This window comes from Dermacentor variabilis, chromosome 4, assembly GCF_050947875.1.
Source record: "Dermacentor variabilis isolate Ectoservices chromosome 4, ASM5094787v1, whole genome shotgun sequence".
Lineage (NCBI taxonomy): Eukaryota > Metazoa > Arthropoda > Arachnida > Ixodida > Ixodidae > Dermacentor > Dermacentor variabilis.
The window spans coordinates 162920876-162942108 of record NC_134571.1 but is presented as its reverse complement, the minus strand read 5'-3'; the positions used below and the strand labels follow the sequence as shown (position 1 = coordinate 162942108).

At 46.0% G+C, this 21233-nt stretch overlaps 1 protein-coding gene across 1 annotated transcript in view; it reads right to left on the bottom strand.

The window, feature by feature from the left end:
• The window catches only part of LOC142578403 (uncharacterized), an 84543-nt gene that overhangs the window by 22369 nt on the left and 40941 nt on the right, over positions 1 to 21233 (bottom strand). The window contains exon 5 of the mRNA XM_075687793.1: positions 3853 to 4000. Coding sequence (XP_075543908.1) covers positions 3853 to 4000 — 148 coding nt within the window. The remainder of the gene's footprint in view (positions 1 to 3852; positions 4001 to 21233) is intronic.

Genomic DNA, 21233 nt, shown 5'->3' with positions numbered 1-21233 from the left:
TTGTTGGCAGAGCCCGTCATAGCTACGATACATGTCAATAACTTCTAAGAACGCTTCGTAGGCTTTTCGAAAGCACAGTTAGGAAGGCGCCCTTTTCAATGTCCTTGCCTATATGCTTGGTCGTGTCCGCATCAGTGACTGAGGCATCGATGCGCTTGCTCAGGTCTACGTTATTCTTCTGATAACTAATGAAGGTCACCCCGCGCTACTGTGGTCAAGACAGTGGACGATGCTCCGCACTAAGCTCGCGAACCGCAGCACGGCCGAAGACATCGGTGAACTTGGTCTTGAATGCAGTGCGGTGTGGATGGCAATTCATTGTTTCAAAATAAGTCAGTGACTCTTTTCTAGCAAAAAAAATCCTATTTGTCAATTTGGCGTTGCCATCCAACTTCTCGTGGAGACTCACTCGGTCGTCATATGATAACTACCTGTGTGCTACATCGTAGAAATCAGAGCCCCTAAATAAGGCGTAGCGGCTCTGACGGAGCGTGCCATAACATACGATGGGGCGGGGTGAAGGTAATGTCATACTCATTTTCGTACTCGTCATGTTGTTATGTAGTTTCGGGCTGCGCAACTCCCGTTTTAGGGAAAGCCATGCATTCTCCAGCAAATATATCAAAGGTTCACAGGACACGTCGTCGGCGCGAACAAACAACCGGGGCAACACGACAGCCAAGGTTTAGTCGAAAACAGTCTCCAGTTCGGGACTCTTGCGGTCTGAGGCCTCTTGCGGGCCACTGATGCGCTTCGGAGCACGCATCTTCTTCTCTGTGTGGGCAACTTCCCCGCTAGGACTCGAAAATTTTCAAGATCAAAACTTATGTGGGAGGAGGCACGAAAAGGTACCGCCGTGGCTAAGGTTTACTTAGGCCGGCTAGCAATGGCGCCGCGGTGTCCTTGGAGTGGCTGACACCGCGACCGCTCATATCCAGTGTGCTAGCGTGCTCCATTCTTGCGCTACATGCACGTGAGCGTCTTCTTCTTCGTCGGCTCTGGAGGAAATAGTCACGCCCCTACAGCGTCCTCCTCCCTCCTAGTGCGAAACATGATAGAAATGTGTGCAAAAAGGCGTGCGTATGCAAAGAAGACAGACTGCAGCACTATGTACATGAATGGCAATACCTACACTCTGTTCCAGACATAGCAGTCAACACTGTGGAGGCTAGAGAGACTTCATGCAGTGGCTCCGTTTGCATTTGGATATAGTTCGATGCTTTTTGAACACAAATGCGTGCAACTGTTTCTTTATATAGGCTACGCAAGAAGTTTATGTATGGCATGACACAAGTTCTTATTCTGAGAAGCAAACAAACTGTAGTATACCGCTGCTAAAGCGTTGTTCTAAAGCATTTTTATCTTCTTTTTTTGTTTTTTTGAGTGCTTTTTTTATTTTCCACCCGTCGCGAGGTGATTCACGTGCACGCTCGCGCGAGCGAACGCTGTTGGCACGCCGCGAAGCATGAACAGAACGCGCGAAGTTTGTTTCTTGGCCGAACATCTTGCGTAGCTTCCACAGCGTTCACTGCTATGTATGAAGCGGAGTATAGCGTCCGGTAAGAAGTCCAAGTAAAGCCAGTTTCGGCCAACGACACACATAACAGTGGTGGTCGTGACTGATAGCATCTAGACACAGGGCGCATTGTATTCCCCGTTCAGGGCGTCGTCTTGCGCTGTCGACGTCTGCGCGCCGAATGCAGTGCAGCTCGACAAGCAGAGTTGATACGTATTGCATGGTTCTTTCGCGTGCTGCGAGTTCATGCCGTTGAGGGGAATAACACTGAATACGGTGTCGTCGAACAGCATGCAACGGTGCCATTGGCGGGGAACTGCGAATGTCGCTGCGTGCCTTATTGCCCTTGCTGATTCATGCTGCGTCAACATTACAGGTATGGCCACAGTTCAGCAGGGCGGTGAATTCTGAGGACCAGCAAGGCCTTAGTCTCGAGATGGCGTCGCAGTGAGTGTGGCTGCTCTTCGTCCGCTGCATATTTTGCCAGGAGTTTGGTCAGAGTTGCAATGGAAAGCATATGCTGTCGATGTTCGTGTTGCTGGGTACACACAATCCGAGAGTAATGTATTAGGCAGTGCCGGCAGCGTAGCTTGTGAGCGAGGCGAAGCAACAATGATGCCGTAGGGCGAAACCACGACCTGCCAAGGGTTCTCGTAGATTGCTGAGCCTGGTAGAAGTTTAAGCTCCGAAAGAAGACCGTCTGTAGCTCGCGTTCTGCGTGTAGATGGCGCAAATACTGGCCACTCACGTTCACGTGGAATTAATTCTGGAGCTGAAGACCGCAATTGGCAGACCTGCTCCTGCAAAGCTTGGGTAAACCACGGAAGGAATTCGCGGAAGGTGAAAGCACAGAACATGAGAAGGCTCACATGCTGCTGTTTTCGGTGAAATCTCGAATGCCGACAGCGTCACGGTTGCGATGGTCACTGAAGGCATCGCCAAGCTTTTGGTTGTGGCGTCGCCGTGCCTGCGAGAGTGAAATTTGCGGCTAGTGGAGCCGGTGGCCGAGCCTCTCACTCGGTGATGAGTGAGCTGCCCGCAAACGCAAAGCTAATGGTTTGCGGGAACGTCCAAGGAAGGAGAGTGGTGGGCCGTAGAGTAGCCGAAAGCATTTGTGTTTGTCCAAGTGAATTCATTGGAAAGAGTCGTCGCGCAGCTGCCTTTAAAAACGGGGAGGAGGCTAACGGATCGAGTAGATGTTTGATGCTGGAGCTGGCTAGTGGTGACGATCGGCCTGGGTTGATGCACGTCATGTGGGACAACAAAACGCGGAATGACGCGACGGTTCAAATGGCGTTACGGTTGAACGCTCGAGGTGGTGCATTGAGCAAAGATGGCTGAACGAAAGTCCTCGTAGAAGTTGGGACCGCGGAGTGGTAGGCGGAGCTTGGAACACAGCTGGAGCCTGCAACCTTGTTGATACGGAAGTGGCTGTCCAGTTGTGTAAACCAAGTGTCCGACATGCCGATGTAGAATTTCTGGACACTCTAATAACGCTTGACGTCAGCGTTATTATTTATGCAAGAGGTTTTGCCCCTCGTTTCTGTGGCCAGGTGCCAGCTGCGCTTTAGAAACCTGACTGTTAATTACTTCATCAGTGGCTTCTCCGTTCGTCGCTGAAACTAACTCAGGAAACTCCACTGGTATCTCTTCAGCTACGTTTAGCAAAACACTCACAACTGCTTCCCATTATCTGTATGGCTTGAGCAGATTACGAAGGTAAATTTGCTGTACCATCCGCTACTCATGTAGGTGGTGTCTGATAGTTTTTGAACAACCTAGGCTAGGCCTTCCCATTGTACATAAATTTGGGTTTTCTGTGATGTTCTTAGAATCATCACTTTATCGGCCACCACAAACTGACGAGACTTGGCTGTGCGATCATAACAGATCTTCGCTCACTGCTGGGCCTTAGATCTTACGTCGCTTGATAATTGCCGAGTTCTTTTCATACCTTCAAGTAGCTTAAGGACATATTTCAGTCTTCCCCCAATTCTCGAACCGTGCAGAGCGCGGACCACAGTGCGAATGTCAAGGATGTCAAATGTTGAAATGTCTCTTTTACCTCTCAAGCCATAGTAGTAGGTAGCCAGCTGGCACTGTTCAAATCACCAAAATCAAGCTCGAATAATCTAATTCCACGTCCCAGTACCAGTTCTGTTCTTTCTTGCAACACCATTGCGGATACCGGGGCACCATTTTAAGTGCTAGGCTCTCTCTACTGCTGTATAAGTTATCTGTTGAAATTTACTTCAGTCTCTGCATTATATTACATGCTGCGTGTTAAACAAGATTCTGATTACGCATATGTGAAAGTGCACACGGCCGCGGCTTACCATGCGGATGCCGTAAAACGCATCCTGTGTAAGATCCTCCAAGACGTCCGAGGTTAGTATGGTTGGTGGCACCATGCGGCAGGTAGCGAAGTTGATATCGGGTTTGTCATGGTGCACAACAAGAACAAAAATATCCACCGGCACTTCCCTGCACAAAGACATAGACGATCAGCATGCGGCCAGGTTCATTAGGTGCATTAGGTTAATATTCCGTCTTTACACTGCAGTTTCTTTCCTTCCATGATGGCTGAGTGATAAAGCGTGCTGCTTCTGTTGCACAAAATCTCGTCGGACACATTCCAGTGTGTCTTGCAATGCTAGGCTAGTTCTGAGAGCGCCGCGCAGAATAACGAGCGAAATGATTTCTTAATTCCCACTGTTACAAACTTTAAGCCAATACATCGCTACGACACGTAAAATCCCAAGACATATCACACTCGCTACATTTTAATTCATCTATTAACCCTTGAAGCCAAAGAAAGTACAAGGCTAGTATAAGCAATGTCAATAACTTTATAATGGTTGTGACATTCAGAATTATATAGACGCCATTGACACTACTACCAAGGCAGCTTCATTAAGCAGCAGTACTCAGGGTAACTTTCTTGGTACACCAAGCACGAGCTCATAGATCCTACACGCACTGGAGCATGCTTACATTATTCGTGGTGGCACCCATGGCGTGAGTATGATTTTTTTATCAGGCAGAAAGAATGGTTAGGATGGCTTCCAATAAATACCATTTGAATGCAGTATGACTAAATGAAAATCCAGTGGTAAAAAATTTACTATACGTGGGAGGACGTGAGAACGTATATAACTACCGTCACAGCCCTTCATCATGTCAGAAACAGACCAGCGTTAGCTAGTGGCTAAAAACCACTAATGACACCGATCACCTTATGAACGCTATGAACTCTGAATTGTAAAGGAACGTCAAATATCTTCCATGAAGTATCATTTTCAGTTAAACATGGCGTTTGCAATAAACCGAGTCAAAGTCGCCTTGACCTCTGCGACAGCCATTCAGACAATGTTCTCATTTCAAATGGGTCATGCCTCGTGCCATGTGGGAAAGGTATGAGGCAGAAATAATCTCAAAATGATGTAACGTTCGACTTTAATGCGTTTAGCATTGAATCAATATAGCGAGAAGACGTATTGCCACCATCGAAGCTAATTTTGTATGAGGCGCAAACTGCAGCGAAATTTATCTTTCTGGGCGCCTTTATCATTTGTGGCGCAGCCTGCCAATGCTTCGGATTGCTGTCTTTGATGAACCCTTCTGATGTTGGTTCAGTACCGCCCAGCATCGGGGAAATTTTGAGGGACATTCTTCATTATTGCAGAGCACCACATTCCCAGTGATGCATGCCTAATTACCCTAGCTGGCGTCGGAGACGTTTATTGAAGAGCGTCACACACCTACTGGCACATACCCAGTGACCCAACTTGGCTTCAACGTGGTTCGTTAAAGACCAGCAGAGACCGAGCGGCACATATCCAGTGCACCAAGTCAGCGCAAAAGATTGTCTTCGAACCGTGCCGCTAACCTAATTCCCGCATCTACCGTGACCCATGCTGGCGTGAAAGATTCGTTTAGGAGGCGCATGCATACGCACATTGCCACATACTCTGTGAACCAAGTTGGTCCGATAGTTGGTTTCGTACCCTGTTACCTCAGCACAGCTGCCCAGTGCGCTACGCTTTCGACCACTGACAACCCTGTAACCCAGTTTAGCGGCAGAACTGTGAAATACATGCATATACAGTAAAAACAAACAGAGACATCGTCTCCGCAAATTGCATGACTATCCTAAGAATGCTACTGTATGAAGACACATTCGCAGAACAGCATAGGATACTGTAACATCCCAGCTAAATTTTACAGCGAAGCTGTAATGGCTCAGGTTTCGTGCATTTTTGTTCTGCGTCAACAAACTGTGGGCCAATCCTGGTGTTAGTGCACAGAGGGTCCAAGCGCAAGGGCACATAACCCTGTGGACTCCGGGTAGTGGGCTCCGGAACCTGCAACGTGCCCTTCGACTGCACTCTTAGTGAAGTCCTGCATAACGGCCCCCGTATAAGCGGTAGATTCTCGCTTTGTCCCAGATTACCTAATATAAGCGTTCTTTCAAGCCAGATCATGCGTGACAAAACGCGGCCGACCTGCTGCTCACGGCGGTATGCGGCCGATGAGCAAACACAGCGTTCGTACGCAGCCCTGCAAATTTGGCGACAGAAAATCGCGCAGAAGGGTTGAGAGAACGTTGCAAAGCGAAAGGTGCTAGTACTTAAGAGAGAGAAGCTGTGAGGAAGAAAGAAAAATGAAAGGCAAAATGAGAGAGCGAATAGACATAGAAAGCAGTCGTCACCGCTGCGCGTCACTTTCATGACGGAGGAGGAGAAACGACTGCGCCAGCCGGGAATGAGCGAAACATTGCGTGAGCCGGCGAACAAGGCGATTATTTTCGGTAGTAATTATTGTCATAACTTTACCAGCGACGTTATGCGGCTGTTGTTATGGTTGGGGGTTCAATCCCATCGCTCGTGATCCGTTGTCAAGATTGGAGTCGGGCATGAATTAGAAGGTAGCTGTCCCATGCCGTCATCCCACTTATCCACGCTGAGGACGTTGATGAAGGGAAGGACTGCTTCTCATCGAGAACGAGGAATATGGGTTTATTTACAGTATTTATATCAGTCTAGCATGACTGCTTGAGAAAGTACATCAGTCTAACATGACTGCTTGAGAGAGACTGTCTCAGTCTAACATGACTCCTTAAGAAAGTGTCTCGAGCATCCGCACAACAGCCGTTTATATAAATTCGGTCCTCCCCCGAGTCCAAGGTGGCGGAAACGTTCGTCCAGTCATCGTAAACACGCCGCCTCTCCGCGGGACGGTTTACACACACACACGCACACACACACAGGTGCCTGGTCCAGAGCCGACGTCAGAGGGGCTTCGTAGAACTCGGAGCCGACCCGCGCAGTGCACCCCGGTAGCCTTTGTCTTGCGTCTTGGTGGGCGCGTGGGAAGGGGTGTCCGACGACGTTCGCGCGGCAACTGCCCCACTCATACCAGATCAGGTCCGCGTTGGGTCGTTCGGTAACAATAGTTGGCCCGCCGAACCCATTCGGCCACAACGGCGACGAGGCTAGAGCGTAACGGTGGCGATTTCAGCACAAAGCCTGCTTCAACAAACGCATCCTAACTGAACGGAGAGTGGAGGACGCCCGTATTTTTCCCGACACAAAGTCGACTTAGTCACGCCGTGGCTAGATGTTGGCGGTGGCTCTCCAGGAAAGTTGAACACACTGTTGCAACTGGCCGGCAAAACTTGCACTGCAGCTGGCCGTTCTTAACAGCGCCGCAATGGCCCGGAAAATCTCGACTGTCTAGCGCAGATAACCGCTGGGCAGGAAGAAAACGGCTGGTGGCCAGGGGGTGATGCCTTGGCTCGCAGCGACCACTTGTGTAATGGTGTCAACGTCCCAAAACATCCAACAAGGACAGGCAACTGCGAAATGAACCCCACAACACGGCTCTGCGCGGAGATGACGTAACTTGGCTTTCACTTTAGACGCGCTAGGTTTAAAAAAAGACATAAGTGCAGAAACAAAAAGAAATGCTGCATTTCGCTATGCCAATTTCTGAAGCAATTTCGTGCTGACAAATTCAGCAATCATGGAGGGAATCCTGCTAAATGAGAGGGGATCTTCTTGGCTTCATAAAATTAACACTAGTAGCCATAAAATTTAGGCGGCACCCTCAAAAGCATAATTCAAATTAGCCTGCTCGAACTATTCGCATTGCTACGCAACTTTCCCTTTTTATATCTAACGAAGAATTAGTACTCTTGGAGAGTGAAGCTCCATCGGAGCAAGCGGCCATTTTTGTGTGACATTTGATTGAGCCACGTCAGAGGACAGTGGTCGGTCTCGAAGATGAGCTTCGCTCCGTACAAGTAACACGACAACTTCTGGGCGGCCCAAACTAAACAAGCGCATTCCTTCTCTGAAGCGCTGTAGGCTTCCTCTCTTACATTTAGTTTACGGCTGGCATAGAGGATAGGATGCTCCTTGTTATCGTCGCCGACCTGACTAAGTACCACGCCCATACCTCTGTCGCTTGCGTCGCATTGAACTATGAATTCCTTTGTGTAGTCTGGTGCGAGAAGCACAGGACGATAAACCAATAGCGTTTTCAAACTTTGGAAAGCGCTCTCTGTCTTTATCCCAGTGTACGCTACTCGGTGCTCCCTTTCGGAGGGCGTCCGTTAATGGACTTGCCATTTGCGAGTAATTCGGAATGTACCGTTGATAGTACCCCAAAAGTCCCGAAAATGAACGAATGTCTGTTTCGTGCGCGGCTGAGAAAATTCTTCAATCGTAGCTATATTCAGCTCGGCCGGCCGTCTCGTGCCCTGGCCGACAACATGGCCCAGATAAGTAAACTGCGAAACCCAAATCTACACTTTTCCGCTTTCATCGTTAAGCCGGCTTCCCTCAACCGTGAGAACACTGTTTGAGGTGCGATACGTGTTGTTCCCAGCTGTCCGAAAAAATTGCTACATCATCAACATATGGCACGGCGAACTCTTGCAAGTCTTTTAGGACAATATCCTTTAACTTAGACAAGCTAAACGGCGCGTTCTTCAGCCCGAAGCTGAGTGCGAGAGTGCGAAAAGTGCCTACAGGTGAGATGAATGCGGCATAGGGGCTGGTGCTTTATGAAAGGGGAACTTGCCAGTACCGCCGCAAGAGATCTATAGTTGCAATGTATTCAGCAGCACTAACTCTTTCAATTCGTTCCTAAATGTTGGGTATCGGGTACAGCTGATTCCTAGTGATGGCATTCAACTTCCTGTAGTCAACACACGGACGAGGGTCCTTGTTAGGGGTTTCTACCAGTATGAGCGGTGACGTTTAGTCACTCTCAGCGGGCTCACTAATTCCCAACTTTAGCATGCGCTGTATCTCTGCCTCCATAATCTTTCTCTGTCTTGGAGACACACTGTAAGGCTTTGATCTTACGGGTGCGGTTGATGTCAGCTCTATTTCATGCGTTATTAGTTCGGTTGCACACGGGCGATCGCTAAATCTGTCGAGATATTCCCCTAACACCTCTTTTATCTCACCCAGCTGCTCGGGTCTTAGAGCGTGCGAGCTTACCAAATGTTTTACTACTCTTTCTAGGCCGATTTCAGAGTTGGAGGTCGCCCTATACTCCTTAAACTTGGTACTAGTGCCACCCTGCTCTTTGATAGTATAGTTAACGACTCCGCTCCGCTCTATATACGGCTTCATCAAATTGCAGTGATATATCCTCACCTCCTTGCTGCAACAGGGCATTTTCAGAGCATAGTTAGTATCTGAAAGTTTGTGCAACACTTTAACGGGCCCGTCCCAGAGAACTTCAAGCTTGTTCTTTCTTGAAGGTTTGAGGATCATTACCTGGTCTCCGACGTTAAACGTACGAAGCCTCGCATTCTTGTCGTAATAGAATTTGGCGTTATTTGGCGCCTCTCCCCTGTTATTTTCGACTAGTTCTTGGGTTGCGCTTAGCCATTCCAGCAAATCTAGCACGTATTCAGCCACTGTTGGACTCTCTCCTCTTTCTTCCAACATCTCTCTTAACGTTCTCAGTGGACAACGGAGTGTCCTCCCATACACTAGTTCTGCTGGCGAGAACCCTGTAGCCTCATGTGAAACCGTTCGCAAAGCAAGCAATGTTGCCGGCAGACAGTTCTCGCATTCCTCCTTGTGCTCCTAACAGAGCGCAAGTAAAGCTCGCTTAAGCACTGAATGCCACCTCTCTACATTGTTTGACTGAGGCTGATAGACGGAACTGTGTATTAACTTTACCCTGCACTTTAGCAAGAATGTGGAAGTTAGTGCGCTGGTGAATACTGACCCTTGATCCGCCTGAATTTCGGCTTTAAATCCAAATCGTGCAAACACTGTCAAAAGCACGTCTACAACTTCGGCGGAGTTGAGCTTTTTGAGAGGGATTGCTTCTGGAAACTTTGTAGCCGGACACAGCATGGTAAACCAGTACCTGTAACCTTATTTTGCTTTTGGTAGAAGACCTACCGTGTCTATTACAAGTCGTCTGAAAGGTTCTATTATTAAGGGCACTAGCTTTAGTGGAGCCTTCCATGTCTCTCCTGGTTTACCCGAGCGCTGGCAGGCGTCGCATGATCTTACAAAGTTTTCTATGTCTTTAAAAGAACCAGGCCAGTAGTATTCCATAAGCAATCTTTCCTTTGATTTGTTTATGCCTAGGTGGCCGGACCACCCATTTCCATGACAGAGACTCAAAAGGTCCTCCCTGTACTTAGTAGGTACGACTAACTGATCTAAAATCCTACCCCTTCGATCTCTGTAGTGCCGATACAACAATCCTCCTCTCTCATGTATTGTCGCATTGCGCCTAGCAATGCCTTCTTTAGCTGTGTGGAGTAATTTAGCTAAGTTGTCATCGTTCTTTTGCTCCACTGCCAGTGGCTTCCTGTCCACACGTAAGAGCTGATCAAAGTTCTTTGAGGATAATAACGACCCTGTCTCGCTTGCGATTTCGTCAGCTTGCTCTTCCTGCAGGCTTGAACGTTGACACTCTAGTGTTACGCTCTAATTGAGCTGGTCAGCTGGCAGGCCCTCCTTAACTGTTTTTTTGTCCCTCGGGCCTAGCTCGGATTCGGGTATTGATGTTATCCCCTTTTCTGCTTCCGCTGGAGCAGCTTGTAGATTTTCAGCCGAAAGCGACGCGATTTTACGAGCTTGGCCGCGGGTCAATGCTTGTACCATGCCTTCTCCCAGTTTGAGCCCTTTGTCACGCAGTAACTGATTCGAACGATTCGAAAAGATGTAAGGGTACTGCAGTGACAAAAATTTGGAAACTGCAGCTTCAGTCTCTAGCTCTCCGAATGGTCCACTGATTTTGACTTTGGCCATGGGCAGACACACGCTGTGTTCTTCTACAACCTGTTTGATCCATGCTATTTCTCCGGTGAAGTCATCTACTGTCACGTACGACGGATGGACAATGTCCATTGTGGTGGCACTGTCTCTTAGCACTCGGCATGGTTTTCCATTTATTTATTTATTTATTTCAAGTACATGCAGCGCCCGAAGGCATTATTGCAGGGGGGAATGTACAGTGTACATAAGCTCGACAAAATACAGAACTGGTCAACCAAAAAATAACACAACAATATAAAAATTCACGCCACTAAATGCTCAGCAGAAATGCTCTGAACGATGCTTCAGTGTGACAATCAGCAATATCCTGCGGTAGCTGATTCCACTGTGATATTGTGTGTGGAAAAAATGAATGCTTGAAGACGTTTGTTCTACAAATGAGCTCTCTTATTTTTAAATAGTGGTCACTTCTGTGAGATAAGAAATGAGGAGGTAAAAGGTAAGTTTCTCTATCTATTTTAACCAGGCCGAAATAAATTTTAAAAAGCATTTCCAACCTCATGTTTTTTCGGCGTGTGCTTAATAATGCCCAGCCCAAGCTATCCTTAAGTGCTGTAATACTAGAAGTAAAGTCATAGTTATTGCAGACAAAACGGGCTGCGCGGTTTTGTACATGCTCGAGCATATTAGACAGAGTTTTGGATTGCGGGTCCCAGGCCATACAGACATACTCTAATATGGGTCTTACGTTCGAAAAATAAAGTAGTTCTTTAATTTTGGGAGGAGCTAGCCGGAAGTTGCGTTTAACAAAATGTAGCATTTTACAGGCTTTCGCTGTAACATATTCAGCGTGCTTAGTCCAAGTAAAATTCAATGAGAAATAAACACCAAGATACTTATACTGAGTTACTCGCAATAGCTGGACATTGTCTACTGTATAATGAAATAGATGTGGATTTTGTTTACGTGTAAAGGACACGTACTGACACTTACAGGGGTTTAAAGACATTTGCCACCTAACACACCAGCGTGTTATACAGTCCAAATCGCGTTGCAAACACTCGTGGTCAGTGGCAGACCTAATGCAGTGATAAATCACACAATCATCCGCATACAGACGCACTTTGCATGACACAACCTGAGCAATGTCATTGATGTAGGCCAAAAACAACAATGGCCCTAAAACAGATCCCTGGGGAACTCCCGATGTAACATCAACATAATCAGATTGTGAGCCATTAACTACAACATGTTGCATGCGTTCTTGTAGATAACATTTAATTCAATCAAGCAATGAAGGAGAGATACCGAGGGATGATAGCTTATACAACAGTAAAACATGGGGAACAGAATCAAATGCCTTTTTAAAATCTAGAAATATACAGTCGGTCTGTATACCGAGATCGAATGAATGAAAAAGATCGTGGCTGAATTCTAGGAGCTGGGTCGAACAAGAACGACCAGACCTAAAACCATGCTGATATTTGCTAAAAAAATTATTGTTTTCTAGATGTTTTATTAGGGAACTGTATACGATGTGCTCCAGTGTTTTACTACACACACTAGTTAGAGAAATTGGCCTGTAGTTGGAGACAATATTTTTGGGCCACTTTTATGGATTGGTACCACGTTTGCAACTTTCCACTCCTTAGGTAAACAAGAAGTACTTAACGATTTCTCAAAAATAATAACCAGATAGGGGGCGATTGTCTCAGAACAAGTCTTTAACACATAAGAAGGTATACCATCAGGACCACTTGCAGAAGAGACATTTATATTGCCAAGTAACTTAAGTATACCACCATGTGTCACGACCAGTTCCGGCATAGGTTCAAGCACATTGTCGGGAATAGGCGGTAATTCATTCTGGCAGGGAGTTGTGAAAGATGATTGGAAATAAAGATTGAAGCAAGATGCTTTATCGACATCATTAGTAAGAAGTACACTACCGTTTTTTAAGTTCGGCATGCCAACTGATTCTTTGCTAATCATTTTCAAACACTTCCACATTTCTTTCGGGTTATATTGTAACTTTGGGCCCAATGCTAAAAAGTATTCTTCCTTAGCAACCTTGTTTTTTACTTTTATATCTTTTCCAAGGGTTTTTAGCAATCCAAATACAGAAGGGTTACGCTGCTTTCTATAAGCATTCAGAAGGCGATGTCTCTTTTTAATCAATTGCTTGACTTCCCGAGTTACCCAAGGCTTATCACTACGATTTTTTGCAGACAAATGTTTCCATGGAACATGTGTGTCAACCAGGTGCTTTAGTGTGGAGGAAAATGTATCCCATAGGGTATTGCAATCTGCGGACTGAGCTAAATGACTGAATTCCTGCAGGAATATAGCAAGATCATTAGACAATGAAACATAATTGCCTTTCTCAAAAAAGTATACCTTCCTTGGGTGATCATGTGCACATGAGAAGGGGACAATCTGCACATGCGCCACAATGCAGTCATGGTCACTAATACCGGGAATTACGGCGTTATCAGACACAAGCAATGGCTGATTTGCAAAAAGCAGATCTAAGATAGAAGAGCTATTCGGACCATACCTAGTAGGTTCAGTAACAAACTGATAAATGTCATTGGTAACTATTGCCTCGCGGAATGCTATAGACAGAGCGGAAGAATTAGCAAGGACAGGCTTATAGTGAACCCACCTCACGTCAGGCATGTTGAAATCACCGCCAACAATATAGTCATTATTTATTGTAGAAAGAAACTCGGATAGAGTTGTGAAGGTCTCAGGCGATGTGGAAGCGGGGGAACGGTAAAAGGAGCCAACTGTCAGTAATTGCCCAGTTTCAAATCGGATATTGCACCAAACTGACTCGGGAAAATCAGTTCGGATTAACACGGGAGATGATTGCAAGCACGAGTCAACAAGTAGAAAGACACCACCGCCATGCGCATTGCGATCGGAACGGTAGACGTGAAAACCAGGCGGAAATACTTCGGAACTACCAACAGCTTCGTCGAGCCAAGACTCCGTACCTATAATCACGTGGGGTTTTACTGAAGAGGTCAGAGTAGCGAATTCATCAGTTTTGTTTTTTACACTTCTGCAGTTCACGACTAAAATGGTAAGCTCTGAAATTGGATGAGCGGAACGTCCCGTGCGCACACATTGCTTTGAGGACTCATTGTTCAGGTACCGCCCCTTCTGCTACTTTTTCAGCTCAACAACAATGTCCTGAGTTCCATCATAAACATAGCACTTCTTATCAATGAGTAGCTTATCGTATCGAAGTTTGAAAGAGCAATTCAATGTTTTTGCATAACTTACAAGTTTAGATCGCGCAAGCCTGACGTCAGGGCTGAGATCCTCACGGATCGCAAAGTTAGTACCCTTGAGCCTGATACCACGAGATAGGATACGTTCCTTATCCTTGAAGTTAACAAACCTTATAATGATAGGTCTGTTTTTGCTTCCTTGGGATTTACCAAGCCGATGAGCACGCTCTACACTTTCTGGGGTAACCTGTTCATCCAGTTGCGTTTCGAAGAAAGACACTACTTTTTCCTCCGATACAGACCATGTCTCATCGGTTGAATCATCCAGGCCAAAAATAATGAGGTTGTTTCTTCTGGATCTGTTGCTCTCGCTATCAAGTGACGCCCTAAGCTTCATCATATCATGACGAAGGGCGTCGAGAGCGCACGGAGCTGAAGCTGCATTGAGCGTATCAATCTGTTTGAGAGAACGCATATCAGTTTCCAGAAGATTCACCCTGCCAAGAAGGGCCTGGACTGACGTATTCAGCACATTTTGTTGTTCTTTAACAATTTGTATTTCTTGAAGAAACCTCGCCTGATTCGTTTCCAAGCCTTTAACAACTTCAAAAGTTTCCGTGATTTTGGCACTGTCAGAACCTGTAGGTGCAGCATTGCTTCTAGGGCCAGGGTTACTCTCGATATCTCCCGAGAGCATTAACAGAACACTCCATACAGCATCAATAGCAGAAACCAACCCTACAAGGCACTTTCGCAAAACATATAGAAAGTTGGTGGGGCACGACACCGCTACTGTACAACGATTAGAACTCCGATAACATTTAGCAGGTTGTAAGGAACTGACCTGTGCGTAGAACGGGTGTGAGAACAACTTGCAGGTCGTGAATTAACATGCAGGTCGTGAAGATATGGACTTAAAAGTTCCATATTCTCATCTTTTTCCTCCACGTAGGAGAAAACTACGCTAGACTTCCCGCAGTTTACAGCTATATGTCCCAGGTTGTGGCATTTAAAACAGCGGATCGGCCTAAAAGATTCGAATTTCCTTTTCTGTTCCTTTCGTGCGGTTTCCCCAATAAGTTTCTCCTCGCTCTTTTCTGTGGGCTTTTCCCCCACTTCCACAGGCTCCGTTCGTCTAGTCTGCGAACCCTTTTTGAACGGAAATGGTTTCCGCAGTCCATTTCGACCGTCCCAATTTCCGTCCTTGGCGTTCAACTTTCTACGCGTTGCGTACTCTTCGGCTAACTCAGCCGCCCTTTCCCCAGTGTTTACATTCCCTCTGTCTTGCACCCACAGTTTCACAGCTTGGGGGATGCTTTTGTATAACTGCTCTAGACACATGCATTCAATGATTATGTCTGCTGTCGTACGCTTCCGCGCTTTTCAGCCACTCCACTAGGTTGGCCTTTAAGCCGTATGCAAACTCCGGACACCGCTCGCTATCTTTCTTGCCTGTGCTTCTAAACCTTTGCCGAAAAGCTTCCGCTGAAAGGTGGTATTTCTTCAGGAGACTAGCCTTAACATTTGCATAATCATATGCATCCTGTGCACTGAGTCTGGCGCCGCCTCGCACGGAAACATAGACAGCAACGGCTGTGGCCATGTACTCGGGCCGAAGTTCATCTTCTCGCAAATCCTATCAAAATTGCTTAGGAACAAGCCTATGTCGCTCCCGACCTCAAATGGCTTTAATAGCCTGTACATGCGGTATGATTCTGCCTCACTTAATCGTCCCAGAGCCCCTTCATTTCCATGAGACATCTCCAAACGTTTGCTTTCAACTTCCAGTTGTATTTTTCTTAACTCACGTTCCTCTCTCTCTCTCCCTCTCCCGTTCCTCTCTTTTTCAGAAGTTCCTACCCCATTTCAATTTCTGCCTCACCGGCCTGTTCGGAAATGAGCTGCAATAATTCCGATTTTAGCATTTCCTTGCGAACATCTAGGCCCAGGTCCTCACCAACAATCAACAATTCGTCTCTCAGCAGTCTCCTAAACTCCATGATTGTTGCTTTACTGCCTTGATCCCGCTCGCTAAATCTAGCTAGGAAAACACAACCCAGCTAACACTCAACAATCTACCTTCCCTACTGTTTTTAACAGAACAACCGAAAAATGAAGCCTAGAAAGTCAAAGCAAGAACCAAGCGCTCACCGCAGTCCATCCCACCGCTGTCAGCCAGTTGTTACGATTGGGAGTTCAATCCCATCGCTCGTGATCCGTTGTTATGATTGGAGTCGGGCATGAATTAGAAGGTAGCTGGCCCATGCCGTCGTACTACTTATCCACACTGAGAACGTTGATGAAGGGAAGGACTGATTCTCATCGAGAACTAGGAATATGGGTTTATTTACAGTATTTATATCAGTCTAACATGACTGCTTGAGAAAGTACATCAGTCTCACATGACTGCTTGAGAGATACTGTCTCAGTCTTACACGACTGCTTAAGAAAGTGTCTCGAGCATCCGCACAACAGCCGTTTATATACACTCGGTCCTCCCACGATTCCAAGGTGGCGGAAACGTTCGTCCAGTCATCGTAAACACGGCGCCTCTCCGCGGGACGGTTTACACACACAAACGCAGACATCCACAGTTGCATGGTCCGGAGCCGACGTCACATGGGCTTCGTAGAACTCGGAGACGACCCGCGCAATGCGTCCGGGTAGCCTTTGTCTTGCGTCTTGGTCAGCGCGTAGGAAGGGGTGTCCGACGAAGTTCCCGCGGCAACTCCCCCACTCATAGCAGATCAGGTCCGCGTTGGGGAGCTCGGTAACACTAGTTGGCCCACCGAACTCATTCAGTCACAATGGCGACGAGGCTAGAGCGTAACGGTGGCGGTTTCAGCACCAAGCCTGCTTCGTCAAACGCATCCTAGCTGAAGCGACGGAGAATGGAGGACGTGCGTATTTTTCCCGACACAAAGTCGACTTAGTTACGCCGTGGCTAGAGGTTGGCGGCGGCGCTCCAGGAAAGTTGCAACCGCTGTTGCAACTGGCCGCCAAAACTTTCACTGCAGCAGGCTGTTCTTAACACTGTGTGCGCGTTGTATACGCATCTGGACGCGTCGATGAACGTTCTCAGTGATGTAAGTGATGTTCAATTCCGCCGATGTTTCCGGGAATTGTAAGGAGCCAGTGACACTCGAGATTTCGTGGGAGGGCGACCACAGGCCGACAATCAGCAGTGGTGAGCCTCCATGTGCGCCCGATCGTCGGGCTATGGTGTGTTTGCCGTACAGCTGCAAACCAGTGTTGACTCGGTAGGTTGATGTTTTCTTACCATACTACGAAATGCTTAATTTCTGCCATTGCATTATTATAAGCGAGCAGATAACGAATCTCGGTGATTAAACATCTGAATGTGTAGTACTAATGCAGATACGCGCATTGAAGTTTTGGTGTGAACTACCTATCACTGCGGGCGTAGTTGTGTTTCGGTTTCCTGAGATTGCATTAATGCTGGCGTTATTTTTTGCTTGCGTAGTCTGGTGTACTTTAGTTTAAATTTCATGTGGGGGCTTTTCGGCGCTTTATCGCGCCGCTAGTAATCGTGTGTAGCCTCCTAAGAAATCTGCCGTTGTTCTTATCCCCTTCGTCGACATAGCGAAATGAATTCAGCGTGTTTCATAGTTGCAGTTTGTCGAACGACTGCTGTATTGTGAATTTTTTTTCGGTTTGTTACGTACTTTCCTCGTTGTAATGTGTAGACTTGCATCGTTTCTCGTTTTTCTGTTCAGTGCGTCGACTTCACTGGAATTCAAAATCTAGTTTAGCTCGAAGCTTGTTTGACGAGAAAATACTCATTTAACTGCGACAACTCAGCAACAGAGAAAAAATGTCGGTTTTCACGGGAAGTAGGATTGCCACAGTATATCCGGGAGAGGAGCTGTACAGTCGTTACTTGTAGAAGGGGCGAAGTTCTATGCCACAGGTAAAATTTCAATGGCGCGATATCTCACGTCGACCTAGGAGTTTCAAATTTTATTGCAGACTGAAAAATCTCCATTTCTGTACTTTTGTAGTTTCCTATTGTTGTCAGAAAGCAGCGTTGCACTGCCAAAAATCTATTAAAGAATAAAAAAACACAAGTTGGACATTGCGCCTATGTCAAGTGATTTCCGTGCAGTATTAATTTACGGCTGTGACGTACACACTGGCTCAAAATAGGCCTCAATAAGACCTTTCTTGGGAGCTTTTATTTCTTATGTTATAAAACTTCGGCAATTTCTTTTTATTTTCACCAAATTGTTTATTTATACACTGGATTAAAGCAGGAAAGGTCGACATTAATAACAACACTAGCAAAGAAAGGAGATTACCCGACTCTCCCCTGCAACTATACAGTGGACCATAGCACCGGTAACTGAAAATCAGGCCCAGAATGGCTGTTCCTTGCAGTGCGCAAAGGTGCTTATCATGAAGCACGCAAGGGTAAAGCTGATATTTAGTTGTCACAAAAAAAGGGGTGGGGTGCAGAAAGAGACAAGTGTTTGCAATATTGCTCGCATGAGAATGACATTCAAGCACTTTCACGCGCTGTACTATCATTACAGATAAACACACATTCAAGAGCCCTCTCACTCGTTTCTGATAATTTCACAAGAGTGGGAAGTCACTGAGTTTAGGCGAGTGTAAATGGACGCAAATGCAGCTCAACGCCAGTAAGTGTAAGGGGGTATAAATGAGCGGCCCTGAGCGCCAACTGAGGATGTGGGCCAATTAGTTATCTGCAAATGTGAAAAAAAATGTGACTATCGAATAAAGTATAGGCCCAAGAAAACTGCGTTGATTTCGAAGAGGACAAGTATTGCTTGTGCAGAATACGAAAAATGCAACTGAGCACATTTTGCTAGCTTTAGTTGCTTCATTACGTGTGTTTCTCCATTGCCATGGCTTGAATTAATTGTTTACACTGGGTATGCTCTCATTGTACTCAGATTAAGTAGGCATGGATTCCAATGCTAATAATGAGAGTGAAATCTCAAGCACAGTGCTGTAACTTGAAAGGTCGGACACATTCACATGTTCACAATCTCTTATGAGTTATGCACATGTGAAGTGTGTGATACCATAAAGCTCTGATTTCTGTAGTAAATCGTCGCCACCTAGTTTAATAATGTTAAGATAGAAAACTGGATGTGTTGGTTGAGCCTGAGTTGATGTGAAAGGCGCAAAGATGACAAACAAGAAGTTAAACACACAGATCGAGTGCTTTATTTCCAAAATTGTTCTATCAGGAAAAAAAGCGACTGTTGTATACACGCAGCACTATCACGGTTCAGCTGGGCACATTCAGTAGAGCAGTTAGTTTGCGATAAGAAGACTCACGCAACATCCATGTGCCTATCACCCGCCTCAACGATCCTTTTGGTCTCAGATACTAAGATAACCCATTTGTAATAGCTCCTGGCAGGCGTGAAAATTTGGCGTACATTTGAAATCTCGACATTGAATTGCCCGGTGGCCCTCTGTCTCTTTTATAACATTGTTTTGATGTTGCCTCGGCCTTTAATTCACGCATTGTTCACGATTTGTCACACATACTTTCTACTACATGATAAAGGAATTTTACAAAAGACTCCTGCCTGACAATCTACGTATTCATTTTCGTGTTGTGCAACATAGACCGATGCCTGGCGAAAAAAGAGTTGGCCATTCTGCAGAACGTTGAAGGCTTGCACGGGCAGAAAACACTACCTTTACATTAGCTTGCTCGACAGCCTTCTTAATTAGTTGCCATGCGGTGTATGTAAAATATGACGGCCGCCTTTTTCACGAGGTGGCTCTTGGGCCAGTTGGCGAGTTCACAACTTCTTCAAATTTTTTTCTTCCTGCTTAGGAAAGTGACACAAGTTGTAGGTTGCTGCCTCTATTTGTAATTCAATCTGCTTAAGGAAACATTGTCCAGCTTGATGCGGGCAGGAGATGGAAACGTTCAGTAGGCACATATTAGCCATGTTGCGTTTGACAGGATTGATTAGACTGCCTTCACTAGATTGTCCGTCGTCGTCCTCACGCCTTTCTTATAAGATCAGTTTTATAATGCTGACGCATGCTTTTGGAGAAAGGAGGAAGAAAGATAGGAAGATAGGCAGGTCAGCCAGCGTAAATACAAGCGAACTACTCTGTGCTGGCGAAAGGGAATAAGGAAATAAAAGGAAACAGGCGAGTCTATATATAAAATAAAAAAGGAAAGGAATGTGTGCACATCAATGCAATGCAGCGTACTCTAGCAACAACCTGCATGTCAAGGAGCAGGGCAACGCAAATGCGTTGAGCACAGTCTCGACAATGGTTATCTCCCTCAACAAGGTGCAAATAAATGCAGTCGAGTTTGGTTTTCTAGCCACACCACAATGAGGGCAGTCACATAAGAGATCTCGCATCGTGGTCTCACAGCCTCATAAGTTTACGGTTATCATGAAGACCTGTTTAGTGCAAGATCGCTACCACATTGGCCTTGAACAACTATTGAACAAAACATAGCCCTAACAGGGTCCAGGTGAAAGAGTTTCCGGAATTGTCTAACATTAGGTGGAATTTCTTTTTTCTTCCGGGTAAGAAGGTTGACTGCAGGTCCAGGATTCATCAGGACAAATCATTCTGAGCATATACGAAGGATATCTGACGTGTTTCTGTTGACGAAGAAATTATCTCAACATTATATACGTATTTGAAAAGGCTTCTTTTTCTCTTACTGGCAAAGTATACATAAAGAACTTCACTTGCATCACTCTGCATTCACCTAAACACTACGACTTGTATAGGCGTGAGCTCCAAAGCTAAAAAAATCATGTTGCTTGGCTCCGACAGTAGTTCTTCAATCAAATACGTAGATTGTCGTGCAGCTCTTTCATTCCTTCTTTTTTCATGCTAGTCAGGCATAGGTATTCTTTCATTAGCTGAGGGCACTTCGCTGTCTAATGTCCGCATACAAATAACTTACCTATACAAAATATGACCTTACACTAAGTTTCAGACGTATGCGTGTTCTGTTCCTGATATTCACTTCTCTGCTATTTTACATAACTTTGGTTCTAAACATCTTTTTGATGAACGAGAAAGGAATGAATTGAGAGGCCCAACTTTTCTTTGTCACAACAGCATGAAGTTCATGCAAGTTTATGCGTCATGCTTGTTTCACATTTTAAAAGCTGCAAGCGCGCGAGCACTGTCTGTCTGCTTTTGTATTCCCCGTTGCAGTTTGTCATTTAGTTT